This window comes from Anser anser (assembly GCF_964211835.1).
Source record: "Anser anser genome assembly, chromosome: 8".
NCBI classification, from domain to species: domain Eukaryota; kingdom Metazoa; phylum Chordata; class Aves; order Anseriformes; family Anatidae; genus Anser; species Anser anser.
In genome coordinates, this window is record NC_139728.1 from 5,607,232 (window position 1) to 5,626,023 (window position 18,792).

The 18,792-nt window shown below is 37.3% G+C and overlaps 2 protein-coding genes across 12 annotated transcripts in view; both read left to right on the top strand.

Moving 5' to 3' along the window:
• Positions 1-11,638, top strand: part of DDX59 (DEAD-box helicase 59) — a 30,150-nt gene extending 18,512 nt beyond the window's left edge. For 10 of the 11 annotated variants that reach the window (XM_083846735.1, XM_083846734.1, XM_083846733.1 and 7 more), the window contains 8 exons: positions 151-976; positions 2,791-2,958; positions 3,511-3,600; positions 4,002-4,253; positions 5,128-5,280; positions 6,245-6,373; positions 8,095-8,354; positions 11,501-11,638. In XM_083846735.1, the coding sequence (XP_083702861.1) occupies positions 155-976; positions 2,791-2,958; positions 3,511-3,600; positions 4,002-4,253; positions 5,128-5,280; positions 6,245-6,373; positions 8,095-8,354; positions 11,501-11,522 (1,896 nt within the window). In that variant the 5' untranslated portion in view covers positions 151-154 and the 3' untranslated portion in view covers positions 11,523-11,638. Of the gene's footprint in view, positions 1-150; positions 977-2,790; positions 2,959-3,510; positions 3,601-4,001; positions 4,254-5,127; positions 5,281-6,244; positions 6,374-8,094; positions 8,600-11,500 lie in introns of those variants that run through there. The other variant, XM_083846731.1, reaches the window with a different exon arrangement.
• Positions 11,589-18,792, top strand: part of KIF14 (kinesin family member 14) — a gene marked incomplete at its 5' end in the record, with an annotated part of 60,354 nt that continues 53,150 nt past the window's right edge. Inside the window, 9 exons of the mRNA XM_083846711.1 lie at positions 11,589-12,691; positions 13,071-13,325; positions 13,913-14,000; positions 14,716-14,814; positions 15,388-15,440; positions 16,024-16,054; positions 16,400-16,507; positions 17,403-17,519; positions 18,033-18,151. Coding sequence (XP_083702837.1) covers positions 11,589-12,691; positions 13,071-13,325; positions 13,913-14,000; positions 14,716-14,814; positions 15,388-15,440; positions 16,024-16,054; positions 16,400-16,507; positions 17,403-17,519; positions 18,033-18,151 — 1,973 coding nt within the window. The remainder of the gene's footprint in view (positions 12,692-13,070; positions 13,326-13,912; positions 14,001-14,715; positions 14,815-15,387; positions 15,441-16,023; positions 16,055-16,399; positions 16,508-17,402; positions 17,520-18,032; positions 18,152-18,792) is intronic.

The window sequence follows — 18,792 nt, forward strand, 5'->3', positions numbered from 1 at the left end:
GACCAAAATCATTTTTTAAAGGATGCAGTTTCTACAACTTGTTGAGGATTAAGGGTTGATTTCTAGGTTTGAAAATTTATTTCTTCAACTTTGTACCTTTCTCAATGATAATAGTTTCTAACATCTAACGATTTTCTTTCTACTGCACAGAAGCATGTTTTTGCCAAGATCTGTTAAAGTCAAGAGGAGTGCTGATGAGGACAAAAGTTGTACAGCTAAGAAAAATAAGTTGTCTTCTGGAGGATCTTTGTTAGAGGAGAATGCTGAGCTCCAAGACTGTAAATCAGTTACAACAGAAACTTCTGCTTCAAGATGCAATCCGAATGAAGTTGTGCAAGAATGCACAGACCCTGTAGCTATTCCATCAAATCTCGGTTTGGGTAATACTTTGGGAAAGGACAACCAAAATACCAATGAAGATAGCTCTTTGGAAGAGCCCATAAAATCCTTCAGCAAATCCCAGCGTTGGGCAGAGCCTGGAGAACCTGTATGTGTTGTCTGTGGTCGCTATGGAGAGTATATCTGCGATAAAACGGATGAAGATATTTGTAGCCTGGAGTGTAAAGCCAAACACCTTCTACAAGTTCAAGAGAAGGAGAAAAAGCTGAAATCTGATCAACCTACAAAAGCAGAATCTCAAGCAGAAACTGACCTGCTTAATACACCTTATTTCTACAAAGATCACTCCTTTATTTTAGGTTTGCGAGATGAGCAGGTTGAGAACCTTAAACTGCAATTAGGTATTGCAGTCCAGGGCCAGCAAGTTCCAAGACCTATTATAGAGTTTGAACACTGTGGTTTTCCTGAAACTTTAAACAGCAATTTAAAGAATTCTGGTTATGAAGTCCCAACTCCCATCCAAATGCAAATGATCCCTGTTGGTCTGTTAGGGAGGGATATTGTGGCTAGCGCAGACACAGGCTCAGGAAAAACAGCGGCCTTCTTACTCCCTGTTATTATGAAGGTTTTAAAAGAGGTAATAAAACTGCGTGTATTTAGATAAAGTGGTTTGCAACTTTGTCTCCAGGATTCTCAGTGTAATTGAGAATGTAATTGCAGTTTTTTTTTAATTGAAAATCGTTTATTTTATTTTTGACTGATGAGCATTGGTTCTTGGGGGGGGGCGGAGTGGTCTGTTGATTATTTTTAATGACTTTGAATGTTTTTTCACCCTGGTCAGGAGCTAAATCATCTCCATTAATATTACTTAATATATGGTTTCCACTTGTTAGCTACTTGAATCTGTAGTTGGTAACTACATTTTGAGGTGAACTTCCTAAATGACTTAAAATAGAAAATGCAAATGATTCCAGGTACTCTACAAGTAGTTGTTGCTAGATTTTAATGCATCAGGTGACTGAAAAATTTTTGACATTTATATGATTCCTCGGAGTAATTTGTGTTGAAATAGTTTTAGCTGACCATCAAATAACTACAGTAATTTAGGGTAATATAATTCCCCAAATCATCTGGTTTTACAAAGAGCTTGTAAGATCAGAGGGGAGAAAGCAGTTAAGAAAAACTTTGCCTCAGAAGAATTTGAATTTATGATGAGAAATAATAGCAAATAGTATTCTGTACCTTGTATATTAGTTCACTATTGCTTTAGTGGCTTTATTCAAAAAGTGCTGAATTAGAATATATTTGAAAATTCTATACCTTATTCTAATAGATGTTTTGGACTGTTTAGATGTCTAAGTCATTTAAAATATATATATATATACATATATAAAATTCAAAAAATTTAACTCTTTTAATCTTCAAAGTACTATATCATTAGGGATTATACAGAAGCACTTATCAACAGGAGTATTATACTCTAGTATCTGTTCTGTCTGATTATCATTAAAATTTGCATGACAGTTATATTCTTATAATGGTGTGCACAAAATTAGATTCTCAATGATCAGTATTTTACTACAAGATCTCTTTAATTCTCCCTCTTCGGGATGTGCGTTAATGTACTTGGCAAGAAAAGATTTTGTTTGTTTAAAATAATTTTCATTTTGATGTAACAGAGCGTTGAGGCATTAAGAACATAATGGTAATCTGGTTACGAGATAATATTTGACAGTTCCTGTCTTTTCTTCATCTACTTAGAAATCTTTTTTGTGTGGTGGTAAGTTTTCAGTTATTTCCAACTAGGCAGCAGTGTTCAATTTAACCAAGTTCTTCTGGATGCAAGTCTTTAACTATGTAGTTTCTCTGATAATGCAGCAAGAAAGGAATAACCTGCTTCTGTTGGTCGTTTGTAGATATTCCAGTTGAAGAATAGAAAGAAACAAATAATGATCCAGAAAAATACGGTTCCTGTAATATCAAGGCTTCTAGAAACTTTTTTTATAGTCTCTCTAGATTCAGCTAACGTCCTGTATTTTGAGTTCATGTGGAATTTATTATGAATTTCTGTTGTAAATTCAGTGCAGTAACTAAAATACAAAACTAAACAAACAAAAACAAAAACAAAATCCCGTCAGGTTTCTTTGTTTCTGGCCCTTCTTTATTGTCAGGAAGCTATTCTAACAGTGCACTTATGCATTATTTTTTGTTTTCAGAAGTTGAGTAATTGAGGGGTAGACTTCCTTGGTATGTATTGTTTCAGGTATAATCCCTTTCTATATTCTGTCTTCAGATCACACAGAAAGGATATTAGCAGTCTAATTGTATCTGCAGTAGCTGCACTATATATTTTGTATTTTAGTTTTCTGAGATGTAATCTTGAAAGCTTTTAACCTAAAAATTAAAGCAATTCTGAGTTCAACAGATTTCCTACCTCCCCCTCCTTTATAGGCAGAAACTCCATCTGCCCTTATTTTGGCACCGACACGAGAATTAGCAATTCAGATAGAGAGACAAGCTAAAGAACTGATGGCAGGTTTACCAAACATGAGGACAGTTCTCCTGGTAGGAGGTTTACCACTGCCACCACAGCTTCATCGTCTCAAGCAAAGTGTGAAGGTAAGAACTATGGTGGGGAAAGGTCCTTTGGAGAGTTGTGTTTCCATGATATTCACAGCAAAGAAAAATGTTACCGTTGACATACATACAAAGATGCGGAGTTTTTCCTAAGTAAGTGTAAACTACTAAAACAGTTCTTAACTACTGAAATTTTTACAACAATACATTTTTACATTTTACATCAAACATATAGTAGCTTTTTCGATTTGAAAAAGATTTGCGCATAACATTCCACTTTCAGGGACTGAAACATGCCATTTTATTAGTCAAAGAGTTGTAGTTTACAGCAAAAATAGTTCTTTTTAATGTAGATTACGTTGCTGGTATGTAGACATTACCATTAGAGTACTAAAAATCCATTTCCTTTTAAGTCTTCATAATTCATGACGTTATCTATAGAAGTTTCTGGAGTTATTTGAACATAAGTAATTTCACTAATTATTGCCCTTCTCACCTTAGTGCTGTAACTTTATAGTTTTTCTAGGACAATCATCTCTCCTTTAAGGGAATTTTTAATTCTCCTGTTATTGTCTTTTTTTTTTTTTTTTTAAGGTTATAATAGCAACACCTGGAAGACTTCTAGAGATTTTAAAGCAAAATTCTGTTCAACTTCATGGCATAAAAATTGTCGTAGTGGATGAAGTAAGTTTTTAGTTATTAAGGCTATATTGCCTATGCAGAGGTCCTTGAAGAGTCACTGTGGGTGCCTAGTCAAAATGATTAAACGTAAAGAATGCTTGCTATAAAGATAAAATATATGTCTTATGAGACAATTTCATTTTAACAATTTCAAATGCGTTTGAACAATGTATATTGTTTTGGCTACAAAGGACTTGCATACCTGACAGCTAGGATAATACTGCTAGACCATTGTGAACCAGTTATTTTTAATTTTCCCATGGTAGCTTTTCTTCTAACTCAAAGTACTCCACATTTGGATTATTACATGCTGATCATACACATTATGGTTCCCCTCTGAATTTGAGCTCAGGATTTTGCTCTTTATTGAGGAGTCTGGTACGGATCTAGTATTTTTCACTCAGGTGGACACCATGTTAAAAATGGGTTTCCAGCAGCAAGTGCTGGATATTTTGGAAGACATCTCTCATGATCATCAAACCATACTGGTGTCAGCCACAATTCCAGTGGGCATTGAACACCTAGCAAATCAGCTTCTGCACGATTTTGTAAGAATAACAGTTGGAGAAAAGAATCGACCATGTTCCAATGTTCGCCAGATTATTTTGTGGGTAGAAGAACCATCTAAAAAGAAGAAACTGTTTGAAATTCTAAACGTAAGTGTAATAAATATTTTTCTCATATGACAACTTATAAAAATGCTTGTGTGTCTTTACAAAGCTCTGTTAGGTTTTCATCTTTAATTCTGATTGGTATGTAGTGAGGAGGTGGAATGATGTTGAACATTTAAGTGCACTAGCTATTTCAGAAGTGCTGCAATGCAAGAACTGTAGTGGCAATTTTAGGAATTACTCCAGCCCTGTCACTCACACCTCCTTTTCTGCAGTGAGCTGAGTTAAAAAAGGCAATTTTGATACTTCTGTGATTCACAGAATGGCACCTCAAAGATTTGCACTGGTTATATGGGGATAGAGGAGGAACAGGATTTTCTTAAACTGTCTTAGCTGCTTTATGGCATAGGAGTGGTTTGTCATTTTAAAGATCATGGGGAAAAAAAAAAACAGTGAAAAAGTTTTTTTTTTTTTTTTTCTTGAATCTTCTTTGTATGGATAATGCAGACCTTAATTTCATATGAATATTTTATGAGTGCTTTGGGGAGGGTGGATTCTTGGCTGATGTTATGCAAGAAATAAATAAGAATTTTTAATTGAACCTCAGAACTTAAAGGAAGTCAGAATTATTATGTAGCTTTTTTTTTTTTTTTTCAAAAAGGTTTCAGACTTCTAGAAAGTGTATGTATTAAGAGAAATTTCGGTTCTGACTTTACAAATAATTATATGTTTATAATGTACAAATTTGTGTAGTTTCATGGCTGGCATCTTTTTCCTTCTTATCTAGAATGTAAGAATATTTATTCATCTAAAAGTGTTGTTACTATTAGCGATAATCAGTAGAGATAGAATCCAAGTTTCTGATGATGAGCGGCAAACTGTTGCAGTACCTTCTTCTATAAACTGTTTTATTTTACAGGATAAGAAACTCTTCAAGCCTCCAGTGTTGGTATTCGTGGACTGCAAGTTAGGAGCCGATCTGTTGAGTGATGCTGTTCATAAGATTACAGGACTACAGTGTACATCTATGCATTCTGAAAAGTCTCAGGTGGAAAGAACAGCCACATTACAGGTTTGCGCCTCAAAGTACAATGGTTTTGATAGATTTAAAATGGCCAATGTTGTTTTAAAGGTGGCATAGTTTGAATGAGTTACATCATAATTTACTGCTTTTCTGCAGTAAAACCTGGAGTATTGCTGGGGGAGAAGGGGAAGATGGATGGGACCAGGCAAAACTACAGATGAGACCATTTTAAATGTAGATATATACTGGACACTACTATTTCCTGCGTTATTTGCTTTGAAACAGGAATTTGAAGATGCATTTAACCTTAACTGATGCTTTCTTATTAGTGTTCTGGTTTTGGTCTCTCTCTAGCTCTTCATAAATGATACTCCTGTTTAAATCAAGAATACAAGGGGGCCATTCTTTCTTCCACAATGGAACAAACTCATTGGTCATCGTTACATCCAACATACAGATTTGTACATTCTCATCACCACTATCCCCTGTGCCTTAACAGATATATAGATACTGTCTTCCTTTTCCACGGGCCTCTCTCAATTCCCAAAATGTCCGTAAGAACCAGCAGTGACTTAGGCCCCATCTGTTAAAGTGGTCTCTCAGGACAGGAGAAGCAGCTTGGATTGCTGTATTCACTCAAATCTTTGTGAGGTTAGCTCTTTGTTGCTTCTGCAGTGTCTTCCTACACCATACAACTTAGAATACCGATTAGTTTTACCTGTCTCCTTGAGGCACACACTGGATATCTCCATCTTTATACATCAACCACCAAATGCACCCAGGTCCTTGAGCAAAGCCAACCCCACAAATAGGTTTGTGTTTTCCTAAAGGAGGAGCCACCCACAGTGCCTTCCCTCACCACTTCCCTGTGTTTACTGCAGGGAATTTCTCTTCCAACTGTGTGTAAGAGCTCAGTGTTATACCACAACTGTATGAGTAACTATAGCCTATGCTTGGATGTGTTTGAAATACAGGTAAAAAATAGTAATTTTTGTTTCTCTTCCCTTGCCAGGGATTGCTTCAAGAAAAATATGAAGTAATAGTAAGTACTGGAGTTCTTGGACGAGGGCTTGACCTTGTCAATGTCAAATTGGTAGTAAATTTTGACATGCCTTCAAGTATGGATGAATATGTACATCAGGTAAAAATAAAAAATATTGTATTAGTTATTTGTCAAAGCATTATTTGAAAAGTATCCTGAAATATGACATTCACCTTTGGAAACTTAAATTGAGATGCAAACATAAAGATAATGTTTATCTTCATTAGATTGTCTTTATAGGAAAGTGGCTTGACTGTCTTATATGTCTTTTATGCAAGTTACTAAAAATTCAGAACACTGTTCTTGCATCTCCTATGTTGCCAACAGCTAGAACATTGTTCTTAGATTACATAGAATTGTTTGCAACATTATTCTTCCAGCTTTGTACTCTCTTTTGTAATTGTATACATATGTAGAAACCAAAGTTTACCATGTATATATGTGGTTTCTACATTTATGTGTAGAAACCAAAGCTTACCATTGAAGAAAGGCCAAACACCCCTCTTTCTGCTGCAGCTGATCTGCAGTGTGGGGTATGTATGTAATAACAACAGAGGAGGTTGATCTTCCTTTTCATTCCCTCTTCCTACTTCAGTATCTCCTCTGTCTGATCCAGTATCTCCTTTGTCTGATTTTTTGTGTTATGTGCCTGAGGATTTCCTGTTTAAAAATGTTTTGTGAGTTGTGTGTATTTACGTATGTGTACTAGCAGGTCATGAGAACTTATTACTACCCTCTTCTTGGCATTCTTGAAGCCACTGTACTCTAAAACTCTGTGTACAGTTTTAAGGACATCACTACAAGAAAAAACAACCAAAACCAAAGTGGAGCGAATCCAAAGTCAGGGGGGTGGTGCACATGATACATGAAGAGTGGTGAGGGAGCTGTGCTTGTGTGGGCTGGAGAAGAAAAGGCTAAGGGGAGATTTAATTGCTGTCTTCCATTTGGTAATGGGTGGTTACAGAGGAGACAGAGACAGACTATTCTTGGAGATCTACTGTGAAAGAATGAGAAATAACTTGCTGCAAGAGAGATTCTGACCTGATGAAAGGGAACGAAGGTTTTCATGAAGAGAGTGGTCAGGCAGTGGAACAAATTGCCCAGAGTGGTTGTGGGACCTCTGTCCTTCGAGACACTGACAACTCAGGAGGATGAGGCCCTGAGCAACAAGATCTAACTTGGAAGTTATCCCTGTTCTGAATAGAAGTCCTCCTAATCTACAGTACTCCGTGTTACTAACTGCAGCACATCTCTGTGGCTTTTTATTATCTTTCTGTTTAGGTTTCAAGGAAGTAGTAAATAAAAATGGTCTTTCCTCACATCAGAATTATGCCAGTACTAAAATCCTATTTCTTCTTGTAAATAAAGAGTCTTAGATTCTTCTCTAAATTTTAAAGCACTTTGGATAATACTGAGAAATAATTTTAAGTCATGAGAACATTGAAAGTAAAGTTTTTTTTTTAAATGGTAATATTTGCACATATCCTACTTGATATGAGATACAGGTGTGTGACATTTATTATAAGCATGTGATTGCCTATATAGGCTGTATCATGCATTTCAGTATCAGTATTGGACTTCTGGTATGCCCCATAAGCAAGTGATAATTTTAGGTGCATTTCAATTAAAGCTTCAGATGTCCCGAATTTAGGAAGTGAGTGTATCAAATCTTTGTGTTTAGGGGATGAGATAAAGAAGTTCGGCCTTGTTCAGCAACTAACGTAGGTGACACCTAAACCTGTTTTACAATAGGAAATAAAGGAGGTATGGAAGAAATCCATTTGATATTGATAACTTAAACTGAGTTTTTGCTTTTTCAGGTTGGAAGAGCAGGGAGGCTGGGTCACAGTGGAACTGCAATAACTTTTATCAATAACAACAGCAAGAAACTCTTCTGGGATGTTGTGAAGAGAGTAAAACCAACAGGCACCATTCTTCCCCCACAGCTGCTTAATTCCCCATATCTTCATGACCAAAAGAGGAGGGAACAACAGAGACTTAAACAGTTACAGAATAGTCTTGTAACAGGAGATAATATTATGGACATCATTAGGAAACATGACAAAAATAATTCTCAGAGGTAACAAAGACATAAGTATATTTGTAATTATAATGGAAGTGTGAAAAAAATAAACACTGAATTATGATGTCTTGTATATTGCCTTCTTATAAGGAATTTACATATTCATTTTTTAAGGAGTCTAATTTTTATATTATCTTTATTTAGAAATACAAAATACTGTAGAAAATACTTTAGAAATACAAAATACTTGTAATAGAAGTAGTGCCTAATTAAACTATTTTATGGAAACCTTTTTTTCAAAACCAGTAGTCTTTTGTCTTAAAGCATAAATGGAGAAGATACTCTTCATCTTGTTATAATATTTCTAAATAATCACTTCAGACTTCCGAAGAAACATTCTCCTGGTAATTTTTATGTCATTATGCTAAGTTAAGATCTTTGTAAAGGACACCTTTTGCGCAAAAGGAATAGAAAAAAGGTGGCAGATGAGTCTCTGAAAACAAGCCCTGAAGCTCTTCCTTTTAGTTTACATAAAAGCTTCCGCTGAGAACATCTCTTCCTAATCCTCAGGATGGTCACTGGAGGTCTGTTATGAATGTATATACAGGTTTTGTTTGTAAACAGTAATGAACTTTTCAAAAAGAAAATTTAGTTTCACCTTTATTGCCTACAGACCAGTCCTGTTCAAGCACTTTTGCAATAGTAGAAATACTTGGTTGTTAGTATAACTTCATTGTAGAGGAATAGGGTAAACTGCTTAAGTAAGAAATTAGAGTTTTTTTTCCATGAAAGATGATAGTTAATATATAACTGATGGCATTTACTTATTTGCTACTCATTTAAGTGTAACTCTTGGTAGTCCCTGGCACCAGCTGCTCTTTTTTCTTCCGGGAAAACAGACTAATACTCTATCAAGGTAACATTACTTTTAGTGTTACTACTTTATTTTTATTTTATTTATTTATTTTTTTCTTTTAGACTGAGGCTAAGAACTTATTTTTTTTCAGCCGTTTCTTCCTGCCTTACTACGTCCTTTTCTGGCAGACAGCCCTCCCAGGTAGTTAGGTGGTAGCTCTAGGCGTTGTATGTCTGCTGTTTGGCCAAAGGACAGCGGTGTGAGAGGATGACTTTGGTATCAAGCTCATGTTTAAAAGCTTCGTGCCTGGTTTTGTTTTGTTTTGAATCCCCCCTCCCCTGGCTGGAGCTAAAAAGAGCAGGTATGACCTGCTGCAGGACAGGGCACAGACGTTGGCACATCTTCAGCAGGGGTGTGTTGTGTAAGCGCCAGCCCCTGCTGTGGTTGCTGATGAGAAATAAGGTGCTTGCTGGAATTTTTACGGTTTTCTAGGCACTGTTGCTACTCCTGTAACGTAGTCTGATTGGGCGAGCGCAGCTCAGGGCTTGAACTTGAGTCCTTGCTTTGCCTTTTGTCTCCCTCTGCTGGACTTTTCAACCCCTTTTTCCCTATTAATTACTTGTACGGTGTTCATAAGCATAGCTGCTCCGTAAAGCGGGAGCAGCTCCCTTTATTTCTCGGGCTGTCCCTCTCGTTCCTCCCGCCTTCCAACGGGGGAGGCCGGGGCCGGGGAGCCCCGGGGCCCCTTCCCGGCCCCGTCCCCGCCCCGCCGGGGCCGGCAGCCGGCAGCCGGCAGCAGCCAATCCCCGCCCGCCCGCCGCATTCAAACGGGGCCGAGGCGAGCGCGGGCGGCGGCCGGTGCGCGGTGAGGCGGGGACGGGGCTGGGGCCGGGGCCGGGCTCGGCTCCCTCACGGCGCCCGGGGCAGCCCGCGGGGGGCCGGGGCCTCGGGGGCGGCGGCGGTCCCCGAGGGGGGTCCCTGAGGGGAGCGGGCCTGCTGCTGAGGGGGCGGGCGGGGCTGCGAACCTGGTCAGTATTTTAGTGTTCTCAAGGCACAGCTATATGAACAGAGAGAGGGGAAATTTGTTGTTCCGGTGTTTATTTTAAAGCTGGATTGAAGTGCCAGAAAGCATTGGAACGATTCCTGGGTTCTACCTGTGCTTATTTACGGACCGCTGGGGGTAACGACAAAGCGGCTGCAGCGCTGGGCACCGCAGCCGTGGCTTCCTGTGGCACGGGGGTGAGGAAACAAACACGCTCGGAAACGCTTCACGCTTCCCTTGCAACTTTCGAACGCTAAAAGCTCTGTGTGTAGTCAGGGTAGGCAGAAGTGAACGGAACCGCATTCAGTTCTGAGCGTGCTCCGAAAGCCATAATTGCAGAGCTCAGCATTAAAAAAAACTTCTGTTGAAGCAGTGGTTAGGTTGCTGCTTTGACATACTTGCTTTCCTTTTTTTTCCACGTGACCATTCACTTTTTTATATCAACGATGTATGCAGTTTTTAAAGGATCTCACGGCAGATGATTTAACATTGATTTTTAATGGCACCTGACAAGTCTGCAGAGGTGGTGGTGTCACACCTATAGCAACCCAATGACTGCTATGCATATGCAACAATGAAAGGGTGTTTTTCTATACGGATTGTTTCTCATCTTTTCTACGTTTAAAAATTTGGAAAGTTGTATCCATACGCTCTTTACAATTTTTCTTCAATCTGTTAAGTTAGTTATTTTTTGCTTTAGCTATGCGTACATATAATATGGTGATCTAAAATAAGTTCTAAACATATTCTACTAGGTGTCTTTATTACCTATCTTATTCTTACACTGTCTTTCATATATAAGAATACTGAAAAAAATCTGTTCTTTGTGTTTGCAGCTTTCCTAGCCCCTGTTAATAATTTTGTTATTCTGTTGTTGTCTGTTAGTTGTCAAGCACCATAAGCGTACGTAGTTCTGAGTGAATGGAGGCATGAATTTGAATTCTCTTTACTTGGGAATCATTGGAAGTCATTTGGAACAAATGTCCATGGTCATCTTTGTTACTAAATAATTATAGATTGTTCTTTGTATTAAATGGTGCTGCTTCATGATGTTTCTGAAGCAAATCAGAGAATTCAATAAACGGAATCAAATAGCCTACTGTGGGTGGAGATGGTTATTCAAGTATAGAATGACATTTTTTCTTTTTTTTTTTTTTTTTAAAGTGCTGTAGGTGAAATGGGGACACTAATTGTTGTTAATGTTTGGGAACGTATATTTACTGCAGAATATGTAAGGAGCTCTTCATGCCCTGACATATACCTCATGTCTGTCGTAAGCATAAAATTTTTGCTTTGTTTATCCAGGTTCAGTGAGAAGAAGCAATGAGATATAATCCTCTAGGAAAGCTGTTGTATTTGTTATAATCCTAATGTTAACTTGCTTGAAGACAAAATGCCTATTTACACGGTTCCTGCAAGAAATCACTCAGAGGCACAATGTACTACCACTTTTCAGAAGATTTCTTCACAAAATGCTCTTACCAGCAGCAAAATATCTGGGCAGCAACTGACATCACAGATGTCAGGAAAAGAAAAAGATGGTCTTCTTTCATCGTCTCAGAATAAGACTGAGGAAGTAAATAGGACCTATGTGATTTCAGCCTGTAATAATGCAGATGACGCATCAATTACATTGAAGCCTCAGGACAGATTAACACTCCAGAGGAGAACTAGAGTAAGCAAAAAATCGGTGTCCAGTAGTGAACAATCGGATAACAACATAATACAGACCATAGAAAATACACAAACTAGCAAAAGACTTACTCTACAGAGGCGTGTGAAGACTGGCTCTGTGGAGAAGAGTAAAATTAATTGGAATGCTGTGCCTGGAATAGAAAATAATGACTTTGCTGCAGAAAGAAATAACAAGACTCCGCTTCGACCAAATATTAGTAATAATGATACTTGTCATGTTAGTCCAAGCTGTAAGTTAGCTGAGGGTCAGTCAAATACGAAGATGCATTTTAACCTGAACAGCAAGGACTTGTTTGGCAATGTTGAAAATGACAAGTGCACACATGTAAAACGTAAGACAAGCACTGCTGACTCAAAACTTCAAAATGAAGCTCATAAATCAGAGCAATTAATTACCTCAAAGAATATTAATAGGATATCAGGAGAACAACTGAATGAAAAAGGTGACATAAATAAGCTAGAGGGAAAGCAAAGGTTACAACACTTAATGATAAAGCATAACAGTTTGGAAAGGCCAAGGACACCAACAAAAGGTTCAACAGAAGGATTTAAGCTTACACCAAAGAACAGCACATTTCAGGATCAGTCATCTCTATCGGCTTCAAATAAACGAACACTTCATCCTCCAGTGGTGTCAAAAAAGAAAACCAGTGTCTCTAGCTCTCCTCCTGTGAGAAGAAGTGCAAAAGCAAAAGAGAATGTAGAAATGCTAGCTGAGAACAGTAGCACTGAGAAAGATGTTTTCAAAGTGGAAAACAGCAAAGTGACTGTAGCTGTGCGTGTACGGCCTTTCAGTAACAGGTTTGTATCTTGGACTTGTTTCTGATGCTACATAATACCTTCTTTAGTGTATGTACATTTCTGTTTTATTTTCTGAATTGTTTGTTTTTCATTAGCCAAATAAGGATATAATATATACTTTAAAATTAGCAAGTATTTTAACGTCAAGGTGAAGATTTTAAGAGGTTGAATTCATTTCATGGTAGCTTGGGACTATGCTTTAAATAGTCATTAACTAAAGTACTTGAGCTTGAATGCTTTTTATGTTTATCAGACAGGTCTGTTTTTAAACAGCGATTACCCAACTTTTTATTTTCATAAGGCGATTGATTGAAATTACTAACTTAAAGAACGTAGCTTATGCTTTTTATTTTTTAATTGTGTTTTTTCTTCTGTTCAGAGAGAAAAATGAAAACTCACTTCCTGTAGTCTCCATGAGTGGCTCAGAGACAGCTGTACGAAATCCAAGCACAAACCAAGTTTACAACTTCAGTTATGACTTCTCTTTCTGGTCTTTTGACAAGTGTCATCCTAATTTTGCAAGCCAAGCAATGATTTATAAAACTTTGGCACTGCCGCTCCTAGAAAGAGCTTTTGAGGGATATAACACTTGTCTTTTTGCTTATGGGCAAACTGGTTCTGGAAAATCATACACGTAAGTTCCTAAAAGTAATTGTTAAAATTCTGCAGGCACCAATTATTATGCAGTGTGTAGTTATGAGAAGAGATTATATGTAATAGATCTAATAGTTATTAATTTGTGTTAAAATGTTTTTATACATTTTAAAACAATACAAATAATGAAAACAATAATACTAAAACTATTTTCTGCAGTGGCAAAGCTGGGCAGGAAACATCTAGGCCAGAGGTGGAGAGGGGCTTGGGTTACTACACTGACAGGTTGCAGAGAATAGGGTATAGATACATTTTAGGATATGAAACATCTATAGGTTTCATGTTTATAGTACAATTTACTCTTCTTCAGTTGCTCTAGGGTTTCTCTTTGCCTTGGCTTTTCTACCCATATATCAAGGGGTAAAACAGGGAAATTATAAAAGACCTCAGGTATCATCAGGTCCACTCTCCTGCTTAAACACATACCAACATAGATCAGGTTTATTTCTGTAACTAGTTACTTCTATTACTTAAAGAAACATACGATGTTTTAACTTTAACTTTACAATTAATATTAAAACTAGCTATAAAGAGAGAAAACTGAACTCAGGTTTTTTGTAACTACAGGATGATGGGGTTTGATGAAGACCGAGGGATAATTCCAAGACTCTGTGAAGATCTTTTCACTCAAATAGCACAGATGGACAAACAACAGGTAACATGTTTATACATTCGAGCTTATGTTGAATTATGAGGAGACTAGTGCATTTCAGTATCTTGATAACTGTTTCATTCCTTCTTTTTATACCTTAGTGCCGATCCACTTACTGCTAATGCCTGCCCTTTATTGCTGATTCAAATTTTATTTCTGATAGCACATCTGATTAATAGGATTCTTTAACTAGTACAAAACAACATTGTTCGCTTCCTGAGCGGCAATAACGTACAAAATAAATAAGGGCATGATAGAATAGAATTCAAAGCATATGAATTAATCTTAAAACATTGTCACGTCAATGTGAAATACACGTGAATAGTATTCTAATTATATTTTTCTAGTTCAGTATTACTGAAACTTGTTAAATAAAAATTGAGCAACGCCCACCTGCGTTCTTGAGGCTTAAAATTTGAGTTGTAAATAACGTTTTGTTTCCTTTTCTGTTCTGAGAATATTTTTTTTTTGTATGTAACTATATGAGAGAGTGGCCTTCCAATGGTCTAAAAAACAAAGTGATGATCCTTTCCAGAATGATTTAAGGAAGTGTTTTTTCATTCTGTTTCTCCCCACATTGATTGGTGTAGTAATAGAGAGAGAATTCCGTAGAGAATCATATTGAATAGAAGGATCTGGTAAACTGTTAGTTTCCAAAACAGAAAGAATGATGCAATGTTTCTTGGGCTGTATGAGTATCTCTTTTTGTTATTATTAGGTCTTGTATCATCTTGAAATGAGCTATTTTGAAGTTTACAATGAGAAAATTCATGATTTGCTTGTCTTCAAAGCTGAAAGCAGACAGAAGAAACAACCAGTAAGTTGCACACAGAAACAAGTATATACACAACCTCAAAACAGTGGCATTTGTTCTGTAAATAAAAATACACAAATGGCAAGTGATTGTTGCTTTGTTATCTAAGTATTTAAATTGCTAGTGGAATTCAAGGTAAAAAAAAAAGTCTTAGGACTTCAAGAAAAATGTGTGGCACTTCAGAAATGCTAAGCAAAAAATCTTGCTGAAATAGAAGCAAGATGATTCAGTTGAATTTCTAAAAATTGTTGTTAACATCTCATATCTGCAAAGTGAAGAAGATACTGTCAGCCTTTATAAGAAAGACCCGTAGAATATTATTTATCTAGGACATCTCCAGATTATATTAATATAATATACATAATTCAGATTAATATTATTAACATATTAATATAATATAAATATATGCATAAAACATTAAAACTTCATTTCATCCATTACAATCTCTCTCCTCAGTTCTTGGTCCTACTGAAATGTCGGTTCACTTTCAAAAATATCTGTGTATTTTTTATTTTCTGGGATGCCTGTTTGCTACTGATACTAACAGTTGTTTTCCTTTTTAACTGTTCTTACCAGCTCCGTGTAAGAGAACATCCGGTGTTAGGACCGTATGTGGAAGACCTAACAGTGTAAGTCTTAACTATTCTCAGGAAATCATAACTACATCAGGAAGCGCTTCCTTTACTGTGGGGATGATGGAGCACTGAAATAGGTTGCGCAGAGAGGCTGTGGAGATCTTCATAATGGCCTTGGAGATCTTCAAAAGCTGCTTGGACATGGTCATGGGCAACCTGCTTTTGGTATCGCTCCTTGATCAGGGGGATTGGAGCAGATGATCTCCAGAGGTCTCTTCTGATCTTGAGCATTCTGTGTTTTTAATAGATCTATGGCATAATCCTGAAATAGCGTGCTGTTATCTTGAGGCTCTGTGAAAGCCTGTTAACTCATGAGTGAATTAGGCAAAATCTTAGTTTCATGCAGTTTTACAGAAACACATAACCTAGTCTGACTTGCTGTATTTCTACTGGCCTTAGTATGATTAGAATTATTTTAGTAGGTTTAGAAACAAATGGAAGTCTCGAGACAACGAGAGTTTTCATGGTATATTTGTATTTTGTCTGTAAGTCGGGAAGTGTTTCAAAGCTCATGCAGCTGGGAAACTATAGAAAGAAACAGTCTGAATACAAACTTTTTTTTTCCCCCCCTCTGTAGGAATGTTGTCAGTTCTTACTCTGATATCCAGGTAAGATTTATTTGGTTATATATCTCCTCGCTCCTTCTGTTGCTGCTGAAAACTCTATTCCATGGAAAGGAAGGAAAAAAAACCACTTTACAGGTTGCCCAATATTCTATGATGTTTCGCTTGATGACATAGAAGTATAAAGAGCATTAGTCCTGTGTCATGGAGCTGAGTAGATGCATACAGGCATGCGTCCCTCTTTTTACGTGGTTACCTCTTAAACTCAAGTTTTGGTTCCTCCCTTATAGAGTCATTATTTGTGTTAATAACTTCATTTGCAAACATTTTAAACTGCAGTTAATTACCCAAATTACATTTTGGTTTCATGTTCTGGCTTCTCTCTTACAGAGTTGGCTTGAACTAGGGAATAAGCAGAGAGCGACAGCTGCTACAGTAATGAATGACAAGAGTTCTAGATCTCATTCTGTCTTCACCCTTGTCATGACACAAACCAAGGTATTGCTTGGTGTTTTAATTATCTGTTCAACTTGCATAGTAGAAAATTGTGTGATGCCTAGAGAATTGTCAGAGTATACTTGAATAAGGTGAATAAAGGCCAGTGAATTTTTAACATGTCTTTCTGTGCAGCCAGCATGTTTCATTTTATGTGCTTTGATTACATTCTGTTCTCTCTGTTCTACCTATATTTATAGAAGTAATATAAATACTCCTAGACTGGCAGATCTAGGAGCAGTTTCAAGTAGTTCAGGATATCTCTCACCCATTTGTCTCCAGAATATGGGCACTACAATTTTTCGTTTCTGTTACAGATGTGTAAGATACAAAACCTGACATTGTGAGATAATCCTGAAAACAGAAGTGAAATAAGTAGAGCTCCTCAGTAGTCTACAGACTGTCAATTTTCTCTATTTACAAATAACTTGTTTGTTTGTTCTTGGCTGTTCTCATTTTTCAGCCCAATTACCTAATCTGTCATCCTTCCCCTCACCATTCTCACCCCTGGATTACTTCTCTCCATCAGAATTAGACCTGAGACTTTTCCACTGACTATTTAACTGATCTTCATTAATCTAAGTCAGTAACAGCCTACTGATTTCTGTGGGTAATGGGTAGAAGCAATAGTCAAACTTCAGCAGCAAACTATGGATTTAGATATCTGGTTTTGTGCAATTCATGCTTATATAGTTATTCAGCTGCAAACACTTAATGCTATGGTTAATAGTATAGGTTTAGTCACCTTCTGGGAATGTACACGAAGGTGTCCAGTCAAAAAGTAAATGGAAATGTCAATTTTTATTTATGTATTTTTTAAATGAAAAGTTTGTTAGTTTTTTGTTTGTCCTCAGGCTTTTTATTTTGATTCAAATGCAAGCTTCTCTGCTTTTTCCAGGTAGAATCTGTGGATGAAGAGCAACGTGACCGTAGTCTTACCAGTCACATAAATCTAATTGATTTAGCTGGCAGTGAATGCTGCTCTGCAGCTCAGACCACTGGAGAAAGGCTGAAGGTAAACCACAATTGGAAATCTGTGTGGAGTAGAGAAAGATTGACTCCACAGAATACCCTTAAACTTGAGCTCCCAAATATCCTCACATACCAGGGCTCCTGGGCAAGACACTCCCTCTGCTGTGCAGGCCTGGTGATCATCTGAAAGGAATGAGCATGAACTGCATGCATGAGCAGCTGACTTTCCATTTAAGTCTCAGATGCTGTACACAGAGTTGAGGCTTGCCCCTATCTTGGGATTTAGTAAACAGTTTCTAGTAAGATACTTTCTTTCACCTGCCTTTGTAAGTTTAATGGTTCTCAAGACTCTTTAAGACTGGGGTATTTGTTATTTCCAAGTGAAGATCTAGGATATTCTTGCATCATCTTGTTATTTAATCAGTGGTGACATTTAATATAGCACATCTGTACTATACATTGAATAAGCACAATTAACATTGTTAATCAACAGTCAATAACATCACACAAGTAAATACAATTGTATTATAATTATTTTTATTTTTGCTTTGTGTAGGAGGGTGTGAGTATTAATAAATCACTTTTAACCCTTGGAAAGGTTATTTCTGCACTCTCAAAGCAGTCTCGAAATGGAAAGAAAACTTTCATTCCTTACCGGGAATCTGTCCTTACTTGGTATGTATGCTCCAGAATTTTTTATATAGAAGTAAAGGCCTTCGCAGGTTGTGGATTCCCCTTCTGCCCAGGAGCCGTTCCCTCCTTGGCTTCTGCGCTGCCCACCCCTAGCCCCCTACTGCAGAAGTAGGGTGTTAGGAGAGGCAGGGTGGATGGAATTATTCCATTTCTGATTTGGGGTCTAGTACATTCGTCACCTCTTTTCCTCCATATGCTTCACAAAGAAATGTGTTGTTACGCTTGGCTGACACCACCCTCACTTTGGTGCTGTTCCTTGTCTGTCTTACTATGGAACGAATGTTACAGCTCTTTTGCATCATGTATCATTTGTTTTGTTATGTCATCTTGCATCAAAAACTTCGGTTTTGTAATGCTTCTTGTGTTACTGGTGATGGGTTTGCTAGCAACAGGTTAAAGTGATTTGAACTAAGACAGATGCTTAGGTGGCTTAGCACAAAGGTTACTTCCACATTCTGGTGCTAATTCCATAGTGACATTCAGGTAAGGACAAAACTTGGAAAGTATGGCTTGCTGTTAGAGCAATTCCCATGTTTCTGCACCTAGTGCAAATATTCTTTCTGCTTAGAAATCTGAAACTCGCATTTCAAGGTGACACACAGAGGGAAGAATAAATCAGATAA